Here is a 17,878-nt window from a genome sequence, read left to right on the forward strand (position 1 = left end):
ACAGGAAATATGACAAATATAGTAGTTCATGGAATAATATATACATCTGGGATTTACAGCAGGTCATTTCTAAGTGAATGCTCTTTTGAAGGCAGCAAGCTACGTGTCAGCTCCCCTGCTGGGATTGTAGCCAGAGAGTTTAACTCTTTCCCCAATAAATTGGTTCTGCCATGCTGCTTATCAACTTCATCTGATGGATGGGCCATTAGCACAGCTGGGTGCCGGGGACACTCTGCAGCAGGCTCCGGCCTTTTGGTGGAAGGAGGTTCAGTTTCTGATCGCTTGCCATGACTGCGCAAATCTAACCAGGAAATCAGAAAAATCGACTGCGAATCTTCCAGATCCGCCCACGTTTCTCACGGCTGTTCCGTGGCAGTACATTTCTAGTAACAGGTAAATACTTTGAGAGATTTGGCCAAACAGTGCAGTTCAAACAGTTTATTAACTGTAGAACTAGAGGAGTGGTTTACGGATTACTTTGTCCCTGCCAGAGAATTTATGTTGGCCAGACAACAAAAATGGTGATGCAATGTTACCAGCAACATTGCAGGTCTCTGGGCAACCCCCATGCTAAAGGGTGTCCCAGAGTCATGCAACACATGAATGCGACCCATGCAGAAGATGCCACTAAACTCAGATTCTGTGGGTTGGAGTTGGTGACCAGGGATAGGAGGGGTGGAGATTGGAATAGAAAATTGCTGAGGTGGGAAAGCTATTGGATTTCCTTTTTCAATTCAACAGGATCCTTGGGAATGAATGAGCAAAATGACATGTCAGTATTATTATAGTTGCTCTCACTTAAAGAGGTTTTAATATTCTTACAGTTTTGTAGTTTGCATTTGTGTATTTGTATTTCTTAATTTTCTACTCTTTATCTTTAGAGCCTTCTGGACACACCAGACTCCGTCTTGCAGTTTGTCCCCCTGTATGTGTGGGTAGGTGCAGTTATAGTGGGGCATAACATACATGGGAGCGCTACTTGGCGCTCTGCGAGTGTTATGTATTCTTTATGTTTGGGGGGTTGCTGTGGTTACGATTATATGCAGCACTGTCTGTGTTCCCCTCCCAATCAGCGCCAGTGCGGGGCAGGGTCCTACGTCACTGGAGGCGTCACCTTTCAGTGAAGACGCAACGGCGTCCGCCTCCAATTCTGGCCACATCGATAGGCTAATGTAGTATATTACAACTTCTGGTTTTCACAAGCTGGAACACATAGCATTCCGGAAGTTATTCTACAGCGGGGACCAGCGTGTTTGTATGGCGTTTGCGTGCGTCGGCCTTCTAGCAAGTATAAGGTATATAAGGGGGGTCTCTAGGGAGTCTTGTTGTCCTGATGAAGCACCCTATACCTGGGTGCGAAACAGCTGTCGACTCTTAATTGTGCTTACACCCTCTCTCCATATCCTACTGTGCCGTTGGATTGTTTGTATGGATTTTTAATCGCTTTGTAATAAATTGGAGTTTTAGCCTGGATGTGCCAAGCCGCTTTTTTTCTACAATATGAATGTTTGGAATCTTGCATCAGCTTAGAGCACTACAGCAACTGTGATATTGTGGTTCCTGTGCACAAGCTCTTCATTGTTTTTAGTTTATGGCAGCTTCCTCCATAGTTTAGCTAGCCAAATGTCCTCCACTATTAGGTAGGCCCCTCCCTAAGTTAGAAAGCTAGATCGGCCCCCAGTATATGGTAGCCTCCTCCCCAGTTAAGCTAGCCAGATGTGCCTTTGGTGTTAGGCTACCCCTCTTTCCAAGTTAGATAGCTCTAAGAGCCCCCAGTATTAGGCTCCACTACTTCAGGGACCTCTACAAAGACATCCCAGAAAAATGCCCAAACTCTGAAACAGAAACAAACAGCCGCAAAACCTGACATGCAGACAATCAAGGCCTTCCATAACTTAGAGACACTGAAGCGAAAAAAAATTATGATATGATTGGTATGTGTACTACAGCTAAGAAATAAAACATTAGGAGCAGAGACATAAGTCTAATATTGTTTCCAGTACAGGAAGAGTAAAACAGAATCTGTACTGTCCGATTTGTACAATAAAAAAATACAGTCCTCTGTTACTGTGATCTCCTGGATCCCTCTTTGCCATTTCTGTTGCTCCCCGCCGCGATCCTGGCTTTTAATCGCCAGTTTTAGGCAGTGTTTACACAAAAAAAAAAACACACCAGGAAGTGATGTAGGTGTGTGTGTGTGTGCGTGTGCGTGCGTGTGCGTTCTGGGATTAGTCACTGTTCGCATGTGACAGGCAACAGCTGCTTTCCCCCAAGCCTCACAAACTGCAATAAACAAAGCACACACACAGAGCCTGCAGGGGGCGTGGAGGGGGAGTGCACAACTTCTCCCTATCACAGCAGAGACAGTGCAATCCTCTCTGGCTCGACAAAGCTTGACAAACAAAAGAAATTAGATATATTACAGACATAGTGCAACTAGAAAAGGCTGCAGTAACCCAGACCACATTAGGACAGGTATAGAAACTTACAGGATAGAAGAAATAAGGCTGAAAAGTTTGTTACAGAGTCCTTTTAAAAGACTTACAAGGCAAATGACAGTAAAAAAGTTAATTATCTTACTGCAATATCAGACCTCAGGGCAGACAATCCGCGGCTCTCTTGTCCTTTCCAGATGCTCTGTTATGTAAATCCACTTATTATTAGAGGACCAACCCAGCCCAGGGTCGCCTTACCTCAGGGAGATTAGAATCGCTGCTTTAAAAATCCTCCGCCTGCGCAGTTCGCATAGCCGCTGAACTCGGCGCTGGTATTCTCTGCTGAGGGGGCGCTGCTGGCTTGACACTCAGTTAGTCATGTGGGCGGTCATGTGGTGACGCCCACATGATGTTATAACAGGGCATACGGAGCGGCAATGTCCAGCTGGCAGGGCTGTAATCCTGTGTAGCCGCAGTAGCAGCTATGCGAACTGTGCAGGCGGAGGATTTTTAAAGCTGCAATTCTAATCGCCCTGAGGTAAGGCGACCCTGGGCTGGGTCGGGGCCTCTAATGATTAGTGGATTTAGATAACAGAGCAGCTGGAAAGGACAAGGGAGCCGCGGATCGTCTGCCCTGAGGTCTGATATTGCAGTAAGCTAATTAACTTTTTTTCTGTCATTCGCCTCGTAAGTCCTTTAAGAAACTCCAGTCATCTATGCAAAAGAGCCATTGAGCTCCACGACTTTCAAAGTAGCAGAGAGCTCTGTCGTCTGAAGCTTATTATCTCAACTGTCAGTTATTTCATTGTTTTTCCTTCTGCAGAGGATAGTTCCCTGCTCTGTAAAATCATTTAGAATGCGGAGTAGTGTGTAAGCTGCAAATATTATAAAATGATGCAATGTTATAAAAAACTATATAACTGAAAATAAAAATATTTTCTTTGCTTCAAATGTTATAGTAATTATCCGCACTACACAACCAATTCATTATATCATAATTTTATTTTTTTTTGCTTCAGAGTCTCTTTAAGAGAGCACATTATGCTTGCGTGCCATAGATTTAGCACACTTTAGTGTATCAAGCTGAAACACCCATGTCAACAGGTCATGCAGCAAAATATATACTTGGTTGTGGATTTTAAAAAGGAATTTAAGGAAAAGGCCTGAGTGCCACATGGAGTCAAATTCCTGGAGAGCGGAATAGAAGGTAGAACCTATGATATCATCAAGAGTTCACATACCGGGAACCAATGCAGTGTGAAAGTGGACTCTCCAAGCATTAGGCAGCCCCCTCTCCAGGTTAGATAGCCAGATCAGCCCACCCCTCCTCCAGGTTAGATAGCCAGATCAGCCTGTCCCTCCTCCAGTATATGGCAGCCCTCCTCTCCGAAAGCCAGATGAGCCCCCCCTCCCCAGGTTAGATAGCCAGATCAGCTGCCAGTATTAGGCCACCCCTTAAACTGAGCAGCCCCCCACATGCAGAGATGTGAGCAGATCCTGTAGTGCTGCCCAGTGACCTCACTGGGATCTCAGCTGTGTCAGGCTGGCAGCATCCCCTCTTATCTCTATCTAGTGATAAAAATAATGGGAAACGCCACTAGAGTTGCAGGCTTGCAGAGAGAAGCTGCTGCAAGCCTGCAACATGGCTGAGTTCCCGATGTGATGAGGAGCAACACTACAAGCTCTGCTCGCAACTCTGTATCAGCCAGGCAAAGGGGCACTGGAAGGGAGGGGTCATGGCTGCATCCTCAGGGGCTAGTGCCTTCCCTGCCTCTGCCTTGGCCTGGCTGTGTGTTTTATTAATAGAGATAAGAGACATCCTGAATCCATCTCACCTCTCCAGTCAGCAGATAGATGATCTCCAGGGTGAGGTTAAATATCCTCTCAGTCATTTGGTCCTCATCCATCCTCAGTGATGTGGTCAGGTGATCTGTACAGGATGCTGCTGCCTTTTGATAGATATAAAAGGGAGGATAATCTAGGCTGTACAGTTGTCAGTGATGAAACTAACAATACAGCATCCCCCTCTTCCCAGCACTCCCCATTGCTGTCACTTGGGGGTGGTATGGCCATACATAGTATCACAGGAGAGCATAAAAAGTTGGTTTATAGATACCTGTGCACTATACTCACAGCGTGCTGCAGTCCTGTCCTCCCTCTGCCTCCTCTCCAGCTGGCCTCCTCTCCTCACATTCACCTCCCACTGTTACCATTCCTGTGATGTTACAGCAGTGCTGGTAGTGGTAGATGAATAAGGATATGAGGAGAGAAGAGGTGGAGAGGCTAATGGGAGCAGCGGTCTGGAGCACACTGTGACAGCTAGCTATAAACCAATGCCAAATCCTTTTTTTTTTTTACTGCTCTACATGGAGGTGGTGGGATGGAGCAACACTGAAGTGTGGGCATAGCTATACTGGGAACAAAATGGAATTACTGGGGTGGGGGACATAACATACTGGAGGATAATGGCAATGCTGGGGGACACAGAGAGGACATGGCTATACTGGGAAAGAAATGGCATTACGGGGGTGGGGGACATAACATACTGGAGGATAATGGCAATACTGGGGGGACACAGGGAACTGGAAGCCCTAGTCTAAATTAGGGGACCCAACAGGAAATGTCACAGGGAACAGTTCTTTAATCACAGCACCCTATACAGCAGGAAGCATTGTGATTGGACAAATACTGTGGATGTAGTTTACTACAATCTATCTGAAATCTAGCAGTTTGAGAAGGTGCCATCCACCCAATCACATTAGCAGAATTTCCCTATGACGTTTCCTGCTGAGTTACCTAAAGTAGACTAGCACCGAGATGCCAACCATAATCTATGGTACATGTAGGGGGACCACACATTCCAACAGTTATATAAAGGTCTCTTGTATGGCAATTATTTTAATCAGAATTTATTTCACCAAGTACAACAGTGGTTGTACTCTGAATTAGTTTTGGCACTACAGGGTCGGTGGTGGTACAGTAATATACAGTGGTACAGTCATATACAGTAAGGTGCAGAACAGTAATATACAGTGCTACAGTAACAGATGGTATGGTGCATACATATGGAAGAAACCGGGTATACAAGGTGAAGCATAGTTAAGAGATGTGTAAAAGATGGGCCAAGGGGAGGACTGAGGGGCTATCTGCTGCTGTTGATGACACTCAAATGCTTTGCAGTGATAAATAAATCAGAAAAATTATAAAAATGGTTCTGAGCCAATGGAATAAGCAGCAGCGAAGTGGATAAAAGTACCCCTCAAATTACTTCAATACAAAACTATAAAAATGTTAACAGTTTTGTATTGAGATAAATAAATCAGATGCCCCACAGTCTGTCCTTAACCTCCTGGGGGATACAATAATATCGCCAGGGGGCGGCGCAGCACATTTTTTTTTTAATTATTTTTTTTTTTCAATCATGTAGCTAGCCTAGTGCTAGCTACATGATAGCCGCTGTGCAGCGGCATCCCCCCACCCCCTCCGATCGCCTCCGGCAATCAAAGCAAACAGGAAATCCCGTTGAGAACGGGATTTCCTGTTTGGCTTCCCCCGTCGCCACGGCGATGATCGGGATGACGTCAACGACGTCAGAGGGAGTCCCAATCCACCCCTCAGCGCTGCCTGGCACTGATTGGCCAGGCTGCGCACGGGGTCTTGGGGGGGGGGGGGGGGGAGCGGCGCGGCACGGCGGGTAGCGGCGAATTAGCGCGGAGCGGCGGCGATTGGTATATACACGCAGCTAGCAAAGTGCTAGCTGCGTGCAACAACAAAAAATTATGCAAATCGGCCCACCAGGGCCTGAGAAATCCTCTGTGGCGGCTTACCCCGAGCTCAGCTCGGGATTATCCCCCAGAGGGTTAAGGAAGGGCAGGGAGAGAGGAGACAAAAGGAGAGAGAGAGAGGAAGAAAAAAAAAAAGTCCCCTTGGTATTACAGCATAACTCGGATGGTTGAAGGAGTACTGGGGGGGGGGGGCAGAGGGAGTAAGGGGAAAAAAATTAAAAAAATGAGTTGAACTTACTTGGGACTTCTAATGGTCCCCCACAGATGCCCTGTTCCCACGCAGCCACTCACCAATGCTCCGGTTCCCGCCTCTGGTTCACTTCTGTAATTTCTGACTTTAAAGTACGGTCTGTGCCTGCACAGTACACTCCTGGTGACGTCAGCGGGAGCGAGGACACAGCCATGCAGGTGCAGTGGTTTTCTGACTTTAAAATCAGAAATTCCAGAGTTGGACTGGAGCATCAGTGAGTGGATGCGTGGGCACAGGTCGTCTGTGGGGGACCATTAGAAGCCCCAGGTAAGTTCAACTCTTTTTTTCCCCCCTAGCACCCTACAGTAGTTCTTTAAAATCCTGGTTAGTGTCCTGGCATGGTTTGTCATGGCCTGGCCTAGTGTGGTTTTGCCTGCTGAATCCTGGGAGCTACAGGCAGTATAGCAGCGGTGGCCTGTGATACTGCGGCTGGTGGATGACTTGGTCCTGCCTCAGATGTTATGGAGGGGTGTACTGGCTGGTGTGCAAATTGCAGTAGTGGACCACTAACTGCAGGTGATAGCTGCGGCCAACTGGGACAGGGTGCTGGGGACAGTAGCAGGCGTACATTTGAAATCGGCGCCGGTAGACTTGGGCGCAGGATACAGCGGTATATAGCTGATCCTGCTTCTGCACAAGTCCGGGCCGATTTAATTACTATTCCCCCTCCAGGCCGACATGGATAGTGGGGGAATAAAATAATTCGGCTTCCAGCGATTGCTGATGTTTTTAAGCAACTTCGGCTCTGTCTTCTGACGGAGCCGACGTTACTCACTGAGCACTTCAATAGGAATGATTCCTATTGAAGTCTATGGAGGCGCCGGCTGCGCCCAAATCTAGCAGCGCTGAAAAGCACTGCTCCGACAGTAGCAGCCTGCAAGACTGCAGCTAGTGTGATTATGTTCCGGGTGTTGGTAGAGCTGCACCGGCTGGTGCAAAACAAGAAGCTGCAGGGGAGATCTGACTGTGGGAAAAGGTTGGTGGTGGAGGACTTGGCCACCCCGAGGGTCAGAGCCAGGGATGGAGGCCTGGCTCCCCTGGGGACACAGCATTGGAAACCAGCTCACCTGGGTGAAGCAGCAGAGACTCCAGCAGCCTTACAGCAGCAGCCGATGTGACTGGGACCCCCTGGCTGAGTGGCCTAGGCTGGAAAGGTGGCCTGAGGGCTAAAGGTGACCAGTGGTGCCTGGCGGGTTGGCGGCAGTGATCTCCATCTGAGAGTAAGAGAGCCTGTAAGGCAGCCTGGCTTCTTGGCAAGGGGGATGATCAGGATAGTGACAGGTGTACTATGACCTCCTCTGTAACAAAGTATGTCCACCCCGACCTCTGCTCTGCTCAATATATAACAACAACCACACAATTACCTCTTCCAACAATATCTCCCCTCCACCTCCTGCAACTTCTCGTCCTTCTGTGACATCACTCCCTGCCGGTGTTACATCACTTCTTTTCTTTGGTTTTATTTCTTCCTTTCTGTGCGTTCCACTTTGGAGTAGAAAGATTGCCATCTTGTGGTGAATAGGCTAACTGCAGCCTCTGTTTGTGGCTGCACCTGCACGCAGAATCTATCTTGACGATTCTGTCCTAAACATCATCAAAACTTGAGCTTGTTACATCCACTGTGAGGCAGTGTAGCCTTTTGTGGAAGTCACAATATGGTGAATCAGTTTGTGGGGGGCATGCTGCATAGTGTCAGGCTTATGCCCAAGTAGGAATATTTTGGGGTCTTTGGTGAAGGGACCCAGGGATGATATTAGATATCAGAATCCATAGCCTACCTTTGGACATGTTATTGAAATTGTGCAACCTGCCCGCAAACAAGGGGACTTTGAAAGGAAACTGCAACAATTATTTAGATCCAATTATTTTATTATTTTGGATCTATATGCCAGCCAGTCTGCATCCTCATGGTTTGAATGAGGAGGCGGCACTGAATGGTTTTCTATGAATATGCTGTATATCGTTATCTTTTGTGTAGGGGAGCATTTGCTGCCCAGTTTATATTATTGTGCTCCTCTACCTTTGTATATATTGTAAATACTGAATCACTTTTTATAGTCCTGATATATTATTCATTGTTTTGTTTATGTATTTCCTGTAGATCCGTGTAGACTCTCACAACTACATCAGCTGTCATGTATCTGGAGTCGGAAAGGAATTTTTTTCTCTTTTGGGGCTAATTGGACCATGCCTTGTTAGGCCTTGTTAGGGTTTTTCGCCTTCCTCTGGATCAACAGAGATATGTGAGGGAGCAGGCTGGTGTTGTACTTTATTTTCTGGTTGAACTTGATGGACATATGTCTTTTTTCAACCCAAATAACTATGTAGCATATTGTTGCATCCAGCATCTCAGGACTTGCTCATCTCATTTGCAGCACCTCCCACCCATCCTGTATGTGTGCCGTCCCTCCCATTCCCATGTATGGAGCGGTGGCCATGTTGTGGTTGGAGTTCTGCCTCTCTCCTCCCCGCTGCCAGCCAGCTCTTTCGTAATGGCTGGTGTCTGTACGTAGCATGATGACACAGTGACGCATGTCGTGTGACATCATCGCGTGACTAGGCCGGACCCACTTTAATGGCGCTTAAGAACAAGCGCTATACAGCATGCAATCAGGACTTCTCTGCAGCCAGCACTGCCATGGTTGCCTCCTCGCTTGAAAGTCCATTGAGAAAGAACTCTGTGTTCAAAACGACGCCGTCTGGGTAATATAGGCGGAAGTTGTTCCCCTTTACCACGCTGCGCTTTTGACCTTTGAGGCTACACTATTTAATCCATACTATGGACTTTACTTCGCTCATAGGACCACTAAGTGACCTATATTCATTTGTGTACCATATGCTGCATCTTTTGTCATATGTTTATGCCGATGTACTGTTCACGAGCACTGCTGCTGTAAATCATCCTATCTGTACATATTATTTTCATATGTATGCACTTTTGCATCTGTTGACAGTCATTTTTTCAAATTATATCTTCTACTTGCATTTGACTTACAAAGTGTCAGTGGCTTGTTGTATATACTGGTTTTGATGTCTCTACAACACAGCATCCACTTTTGTTGATTTGTAGCTATCAGGGCCAGTTCTAGACTTTTTGCTGCCTGAGGCAAACTTGTAAGGATGCCCCCCACCCACCGATTTGGGATGATCGCACAGCAACTGACAATTTACTCTGCTTTGTTTGATGTTCTCACATGACATGCTGCAGCTCAACACAATAGCACACTGGCTGGCTGTGAATCTGTGACAAACCAACTGCCCACCCTTGGCCAATTCATTCATCCTCAGTCAGGAAAGCAGTGCCACCTCCTCCCTTATGCTGTGCAAGTCAAATGAAACACTATTGCTCTCTTGCCTCCCCCTCCTCACTCACTGTCAGACTCCTCACACAGCACAACAAGCTGCTTTTTCCCCAATGATGACCTCTTCATCTCACTTGTTCTCCTCACACTTCTGCTCTTACGCTGACTGCATGCTGTAAGTGTAAACAGTACAAAAATGCTGCCCCTGTAATCTCTGCACCGGATGCAAATGTTTCATCTTGCTTCATGAGAGAACCTGCCCTGGTAGCTATATTGCCTTATCTATTAATACTGTAGGTGTGCATCCTCACTTGTCTCTCCACCCTTCCACCTTTGGGCATTCCCACCAAGTGTGGTACACTGAGCCAGGTGTTGAACAACCCCTAAAGCAGTCAGAAAAGAATGAGGGGTATATTTGTGCAATCTTGAGAGGGACCATATAGGTCCTGTCGAGGAGTCAGATGGAGACCTCTATAGCCGTAAACGGATATTACCCTTGGATAGCATCATATATATTTGCCGCCAATCGTCCTCATCAATCATGCCTCCCACATCATCTTCTCAACTGTCCACAAAGGAAAACCTGACCTCCCAAGGTGGCTGATTCAGGGTTGAGTACAGGAAAGAAACTGGGTCTATCTGGCAATATAGTTCAAAGGTGCAGGTCTGAATATCCTGACGAGAAGTTATTAGGGAGGTGAGGAAGTGATGTACCTGTTTGCACCTAAATAGTTCAGCAGTTGGGGACTGGATCTTTATAATGAATACACTTAAAATAGTTTATTGTTGTACAGAGTATCTTCCAGAGTAGTAGATTGTAAGCCTCTGGCAGGGCCCTCCTCCCTAGTGTTTCCAGCTTGATTATGCAGTCTCACTGTCTGACATCCCTATTGCCTGAACAGACTATTCTGAACAAAGACACCGAACTTCTGTTATCAGACATTTGCATGATCTTGTTTTGTTTTTGAGTTCCTTATGTCCTACCTTGTATGTTTACTCATTTATCTATTGTGCTGCGCTGAGTAATACGTTGGTGCTTTATAAATACAATAAATAATAATATCCCCAATCTGCCACCAAGGGAAGACCATTGGTTCCGTACCAGCAGGAAAGTCAGGGTTTCCTAAAATCTCAGTAAGGGGGGAGACAGTAGACTGTAGTTTATTCTTCAAGTGAAATTTCCTCCAAACTTGTACGGCGTGTGCGGTCACTGGAGACCTTAAAGGGAAGGTCCAAGCAAAATTAAAAAATGAGTTTCACTTACCTAGGGCTTCTACCAGCCCCATGCAGCCATCCTGTGCCCTCGTAGTCGCTTACTACTGCTCCAGTCCACCGCTGGCAGCTTGCCGACCTCGGAGGTCGGCGGGACGCATTGCGTACATTTTTACGCATTCCCGCTAGTGCAGGAACATTAACACATATTTTACGCGTTACTGGTTCAATGCGTAAATTTTTTGGTTGTACAGAATTGCCAAATCTATGTAGTATAAGGGCCAACAGATTGAAAATACCTTGAATGATTCATTGGAAAAGCTCTTATACTACATGAAAGTGGTAAGATTGAACAACCAAGAATGAATGGTGTGTATTGAGCCTAAAGGTGCATACACACATCAGACTATAGTCTTTTGAAAATGAAAGATCACAGACCAATCTTCCCACCCTTCATGTAGTATGAGAGCCATACCTACACAGTCTTTTCTATGGAGCTGAACTCTCCATCAGACAGAAATCTTTGCAAAATGCTGCACACAAACATGCTGTACACACTCAAAAGATCTGTAGCTGTAAAAGATCTGTTCCTGCCAAAAATCCATTCCTGCAAATTGCAATGATAGTCTATGAGATCTGCAGATCATCATACACACATGATTTAACTGACATTCATCTGCAGATCAGATCCACCAGGATGGATTTTCAGATCTGCGGATGATTGCTTGATCTGCAGATGAATGTCATTTAAATCATGTGTGTATGATGATCTGCAGATCTCATAGACTATGAATGCAATTTGCAGGAATGGATTTTTGGCAGGAACAGATCTTTTGCAGATACTGATCTTTTGTGTCTGTACAGCATCTGTGTGTGCAGCATCTTGCAATGATTTCTGTCTGATGGAGAGTTCAGCTCCATAGAATAGACTGTGAAGGTATGGCTCTCATACTACATGAAGGGTGGTAAGATTGGTCTGTGATCTTTCATTTTCCAAAGACTATAGTCTGATGTGTGTATGAGCCTTAAGAGAGATCACAGAAAGATCTGTATGACCAGTCCAAGTCCTTCAAGGTATATGGCCGCAGAATGTAATTTTCAGTGGAAAACCCACAATGGAGCTCAGGTTCTAGTGTAAATAAGGGGTAACTGAGCTAGTTGAGAAGCCTTATAATAGTGAAATAAATGAATCACCAAAAGTCCACCATCGGATTTGTGCCTCATCATTGTGGATTTGCTAATATGTGCTTTTTTTTATTGGCCTAGATATGAATATACTGTACATTCGAGTATAAGCTGAGCTTTTGGGTCCAAAAATGCAGCCCAAAAGTGGGAGTCTCGATTTATACTAGAGTCTCACACTGAAGTAATCCCCACTGTGCAGAAACTGCTATTTTGTCACCCCGCCATGTGAATCATGTGGGCTGTGTGGATCCCGCCGCCCGCCTGCTCACCAGCCAGCCAGTGTGGAGCTTTAGCAGAGGTGATGCCTGTGTCTCCCCACCTGCCCGCATGTCTGCACATGCCCACCTGTCCGTCCGCACATGTCCACTTGCCCGCTCACATGTCCGCACATGTCCACCCGCCCACTTGCATGTCTGCACATTTCCACCCGCCCAGATGTGGAGATCGGTGCGTCATTAAGCTCACCGATTTTTGCTTTGCCAGGAATCCATCTGACATCTAAGGTCCGGCTCACTGTAGCAACGTGATCGGGGTGCAGGCCTTGGCAAATACACAGCGGTCTTTCTTTTGATTTATTTGATTTGGGACCCATCTCCACTCAGCCAAGTCTTATTGCAATGATGCCCTCTAGTGGTGCCTGTCATGTGTGCCACTGCAGACGTCATTGCAATGAGCCTGGGCTGGAGTAGAGATGGGTCCCAAAGCAACAGCAAAAAAGAAACACTCACCGCTGTGTATTTGCCAAGGCCCGCCCCCAACCACATTGCTACAGTGAGCCAGACCTCAGGTGGATTACCGGCAGCAAAGATCGGTGAGCTTAACCACATCAGCCAGAGCCCACACACAAATAACCTATCACAAGCAAACAATCAGGGCTAGTCAGTCCATTGTATAAATGCATGCCCATGGCCAGTTAGGGAGCAGGAGGTTAATCAGGCACAAACTGAACTGTTCTTCTACCATGTAATCAGCACATTGCTCAACTTTGGAACCAGTGTATAAACAGAATCCGCATATAGATATAGTGACAGGTTGTCTTATTCTGTGTCAGCAAAAGTACTGCAGTACCAGCAACCCCAGCGTGTCTATTTTCATTCTGTCCTGTGCAAGAGTTCAGGTCCACTTTAAGGAAACCCATACAGCCATCACTTAAATTCCACCAGCACTGCGCCATGTCTTACCCTTGGCTTATACTTGAGTCAACAACTTTCCCCTGTTTTTTAGGTAAAAGTTGGGGGGTCGGCTTATACTGGAGTATATATGGTAGCTTGTTGCAGAGAGTGGAGGTCAGGGGGGAGAACTGCTATAGGCAGTACATGGAAAATATAGGCAATACATAGAAGTAGTTTTTACTATGGTGATTCTGCCAGACCACAAAATTGAAGGAATGTCCCAATCCAACAGATCACATTTTAATTTACCTATCTGATGAGTATAGTTCCATTTATCCAGGGTGTGGTAATTATTGGTGAGCTTAATGCCTAGATATTGGATGCAGTGGTACCTATATTGGATAGGAAAGTTAATGGCTACAGCAAGGCCCTGAGGTTTGGGAGTGTTACAAAACATGACTTCTGACTTGTGGTGTTGCTTGGATACCCCCGATCATGGATTCGACCAAATCCAGCCACAGAAGGGATCAAAATTCGGCTAAGCCGTGATCGTGGCCGGATTTGAAATGGACTTACGAATTCGGCCCAGATTTTCACCATGATTGCCTCTAAAGCCTGTGATTACAGGTTTGGCTTTAATGTTAATAGCACAGCCTTTATACATGCTACAATCACCAAAATTGTATGGATTATAAAGGTGAGCAGTGGCTACAACTTAAAAAAAATCAAAAAGAACTTTTAGTTTTTGAGAAAATCAATTTTAAAGTAAAAATTAACACTTTAAATGTGGCTATTAATTGCTAATAATTATTGCCAATATTTTTCTTGGCAGGTTTGGAGGAAAAATGTATTCACAGATGCCAGTCCCCATCACCACACCATAGGAGCTTGGATGAGGTACATGGACGATGCCCTTTGGATCTGGCAGTGACAGGGAGCATTTTCACAATTGTATTGAGTGCATCAACATTAACAAATTTAACATGAGATTTATAGGTGTGTGTGTGGTGGGGGGGGGGGAGCATTTAATTTTTAGATCTTACGTTGTTTGCGGAGGAGGGTAAATTGATGAGCAGGGACTTCTACAAAACAACCACCACTAATAGTCTCTTCTTGTACTCAAGTTTCCACCCAGAACATTTTTTTAATTCTATCCCCTATAGCCAATTTGTCCCCCATAGAAGGAACAACAGTAAAGATGAGGACTTTATACAACAGAAACAGGAGTTAGGCCTGAGATTTCAGGCCCAGGAATACAAGCTACCATTGATTGTAAAAGCCTACTGTACAGCCAGATCACTGCCAACCCCCCCCCCCCCTGCTGTGCAAAGGGTAATGAGATTTCTGATGTTCTCGTTCTACCGTTTTAGTGCATTTTTGTTTAATTGTGAAATGTAGATTTGAAGCTGAGCGTGCGCGGCTGGGAGGGATGATCAGGACACAGGACAGTTGGAACTGTCTCATGCTCCCCGTCACATGAAATCACAAACCTTTGCCTGTTCTTCTGTTCTTTTAAAACAGGGTGGGTAAGAGATTAGATTAACCATCTATTTTTATTAACATAACTAATGTAACAATGACAGTATGTTTAGGCTGAAGTTCCTCTTTAATGCCGGGAATACGCGGTATGTTTGTACTGCTCGATTATGCCGCCGGATTGATTCCCCGCTCGACCCCGCGGGCGATTATCTTATCTTCTGCTTGTTTGCCTTGTCTTTTTTCATTGTCCCCTATGCGGTATCGAGTGCGGAATCGATCCGGCGGGTGATCACACGTCAGAAATTATCAATCAAGCCACCTAATGGCTCAATCGAGCAGTACAAACGCACCGTGTATTCCCAGCATAAGACCAAAAAAGGAGCAAGCAGGCTAATTCAACACATGGCAGATGCACATGGGATAAAAATCCCTCCTTAGGTTCGCAGGTTCCAAAAGGGTCAATCTGCCCCAGAGAGGATAGCGAGAAATGGCCAAGACAGGAGGAGGCTAGAGATATTTCACTCACTAAAGCATGCCGGCCTCTGGGTTTTAAACAAGAGAAATTAGATATTTTGTTTTTTGGAACGTTATTGAATTGTTTTTTACCCTGCATAATTTTGATTGTATTGTGTAGAGACAATGGAGGACATTTATCAAGAGTGTCTGAGACAAAATATTGGTAGGTTTTTAGAAATCCACGCAGAACTGTCTCAGACATATTAAGAAATCACTAGATAGTGCAGATTCCTTCTAAAACTGTTGTAAAATAGGAGGAGCTAGGAAGGTCTCTCAGACAGTGCAGTGTGTGAGGGGAATTGCTGTTGCTGAGGTAACCAATACATCTGCTGTATTGATAGCAGCAGGCTCTGATGAGGAATTCGGCAGGGGGAGGAGCCCTTCACAAATCACACCTAGCCTGCACTCTGTAGAACTGCTATTAAGCATTTATTAATCTGCAGCAGTTTAGTGGTGGATTTGCACTTTTCTTAACTGCAGTGCAGCTCTAGAAATTCATGCTAAACTGCCACTATTACCTATGATTTAAGAAGGTTCTTATCATGCAGAACTGTTCCCCTGCTGGTTAGAACAGTTAAAGAAGAAAAAAAAAACTGTCAGTAATGCTTTGATAAATCTGTCCAGTTTATTGTGTGGTTATGCTTGCTTGTTTATGCATGCCTTTCACTGCTTTTAAAGTTAGTACTTCCTGGTAGGAATGCTCGTTTTTGATTTTATTAATGTTTATTCTATTTTCAGGTAGTTGCCCCAGAGGTTTAATCACCAAGTGGAAATGTTCCCATGGCAACCAGCGGCAAGCAGCTGCTTCCACATTGTGCACAGCCAAGGAAAGATCTGATGTGACTTGTTACTACGGAGACCACGCACCACCTGACCCAGAACCCCGCTCACGTGACCCAACCCAGCAAGACAGCACACTCATTGGGAGAAAGCCCTAGATCTGATTGGCCACAGGGGCTGATGACATGCACCCAGACGGGGCAGTCCCAATACCTGTGAACTATAAATCAGAGGAACAGCTCTTGTTTATCTTTGTGCCTCTGATGAAGTGAAGAGATCCATGAAATGGCTGTTGTGTCATCTATTTACTTTCTTTTGCTGTAACTTTATGCACTGGATGGAATAAAAATTTGGAAGCATTCACACTGGTGCCCAGTGCTTTACTCTACTTTTGCTACTCTTGAAAAGATATCTCCAATTGGACTAAGTAGGGAGGTTAATCCATAAGACTACTATTTTATCTATCTAACCCTTGGCTAATGGACTATGGACCCTTGCTACAGACATTGGTGCTGTAGTATCTAACCCTTGGCTAATGGACTATTGGCCCTTGCTACAGGCGTTGGTGCTGTAGTCACAGACACGCCGGAGTATCAACAGCTTGGCTAATGGACTATTGGCCATTGTTACAGGCATTGGTGCTGTAGTCACAGACATGCCAGAGTATCTAACCCTTGGCTAATGGATTATTGGCCCTTGCTACAGACATTGGTGCTGTAGTCACAGACATGCCAGAGTATCTAACCCTTGGCTAATAGACTATTGGCCCTTGCTACAGACATTGGTGCTGTAATCAGACACTCTGCAGTATCTAACCCTTGGCTAATGGATTATTGGCCCTTGCTACAGACATTGGTGCTGTAGTCACAGACATGCCAGAGTATCTAACCCTTGGCTAATAGACTATTGTCCCTTGCTACAGACATTGGTGCTGTAATCAGACACTCTGCAGTATCTAATCCTTGGCTAATGGACTATTGGCCCTTGCTACAGACATTGGGGCTGTAGTCACAGAAGCTGCTTCAGGAAGAGGATCCTTCTTGTGTGGATTGTTTTAAATTAGAACTCCAATATTGCTAACTATAATAAACTACTGTATATGCTCGGATATAAGTCAACCCCCATATATCTGAGCGTCTAAAGCTGGAATTTTTTAAGGACTCCAGTATATGTCTACCTAAGAAAGTTACTGGTTTTACTTGGGGACCAGGAGAGGTAAATGGCTGCATTATAATAAGTATTGCAACCAATAACTCCTCTTGGACCCTTTGGTATTATCAGCTGGACATTTGCATAGTATCGAATGGTCCATCGTATTGGCTGATGCATAAGGCTGGAACTTTGCTTGCCATGTTTGCACAAGATATGCTTACCTGATCTACCCAAGACTGGAGCTTTACTTGCTATGCTTGTAATGCTAGGTTCACACAATTTTTTCAGTTGATTTTTGATTAGGTTTTCTGCTCAATTTCCCGCTCGATTCTCTTAACTTTTCTTAACAATTTCCATTCACTTCTATGAGAAATCGAGCGGTAAAACGATCGAAAGTAATATCAGACTGTAATGGACTGCGGAGACACCGCCAGGCGGTCTGACAGCGAGGCGGCTGAGGCCGCGTTCAGACCGACGGTTTCTCCGCAACAGCAGCGTGTGCCTGGTTTGTCTGAGCCTAGTGGTGCACACAGAAGGAGAGCTGCGCTTGCTTGCTAACAGGCAAGCCCTTTATGCCAATCTGGACGATCAGCTGATCCCAGCGCAGCAGGTGATTGGCTGAATAGGACTGGGCGGCGCTGAGGACCGCTCTGCTATATATACTTCTTCC

At 45.5% G+C, this 17,878-nt stretch overlaps 1 protein-coding gene across 1 annotated transcript in view; it reads right to left on the reverse strand.

The window, feature by feature from the left end:
- Positions 1 to 17,878, reverse strand: part of LOC137535333 (zinc finger protein 585A-like) — a 250,135-nt gene that overhangs the window by 212,609 nt on the left and 19,648 nt on the right. Inside the window, exon 2 of the mRNA XM_068257163.1 lies at positions 4,271 to 4,384. Within this exon, the coding sequence (XP_068113264.1) occupies positions 4,271 to 4,384 (114 nt within the window). The remainder of the gene's footprint in view (positions 1 to 4,270; positions 4,385 to 17,878) is intronic.

Source organism: Hyperolius riggenbachi, chromosome 10, assembly GCF_040937935.1.
Source record: "Hyperolius riggenbachi isolate aHypRig1 chromosome 10, aHypRig1.pri, whole genome shotgun sequence".
NCBI classification, from domain to species: Eukaryota; Metazoa; Chordata; class Amphibia; order Anura; family Hyperoliidae; genus Hyperolius; species Hyperolius riggenbachi.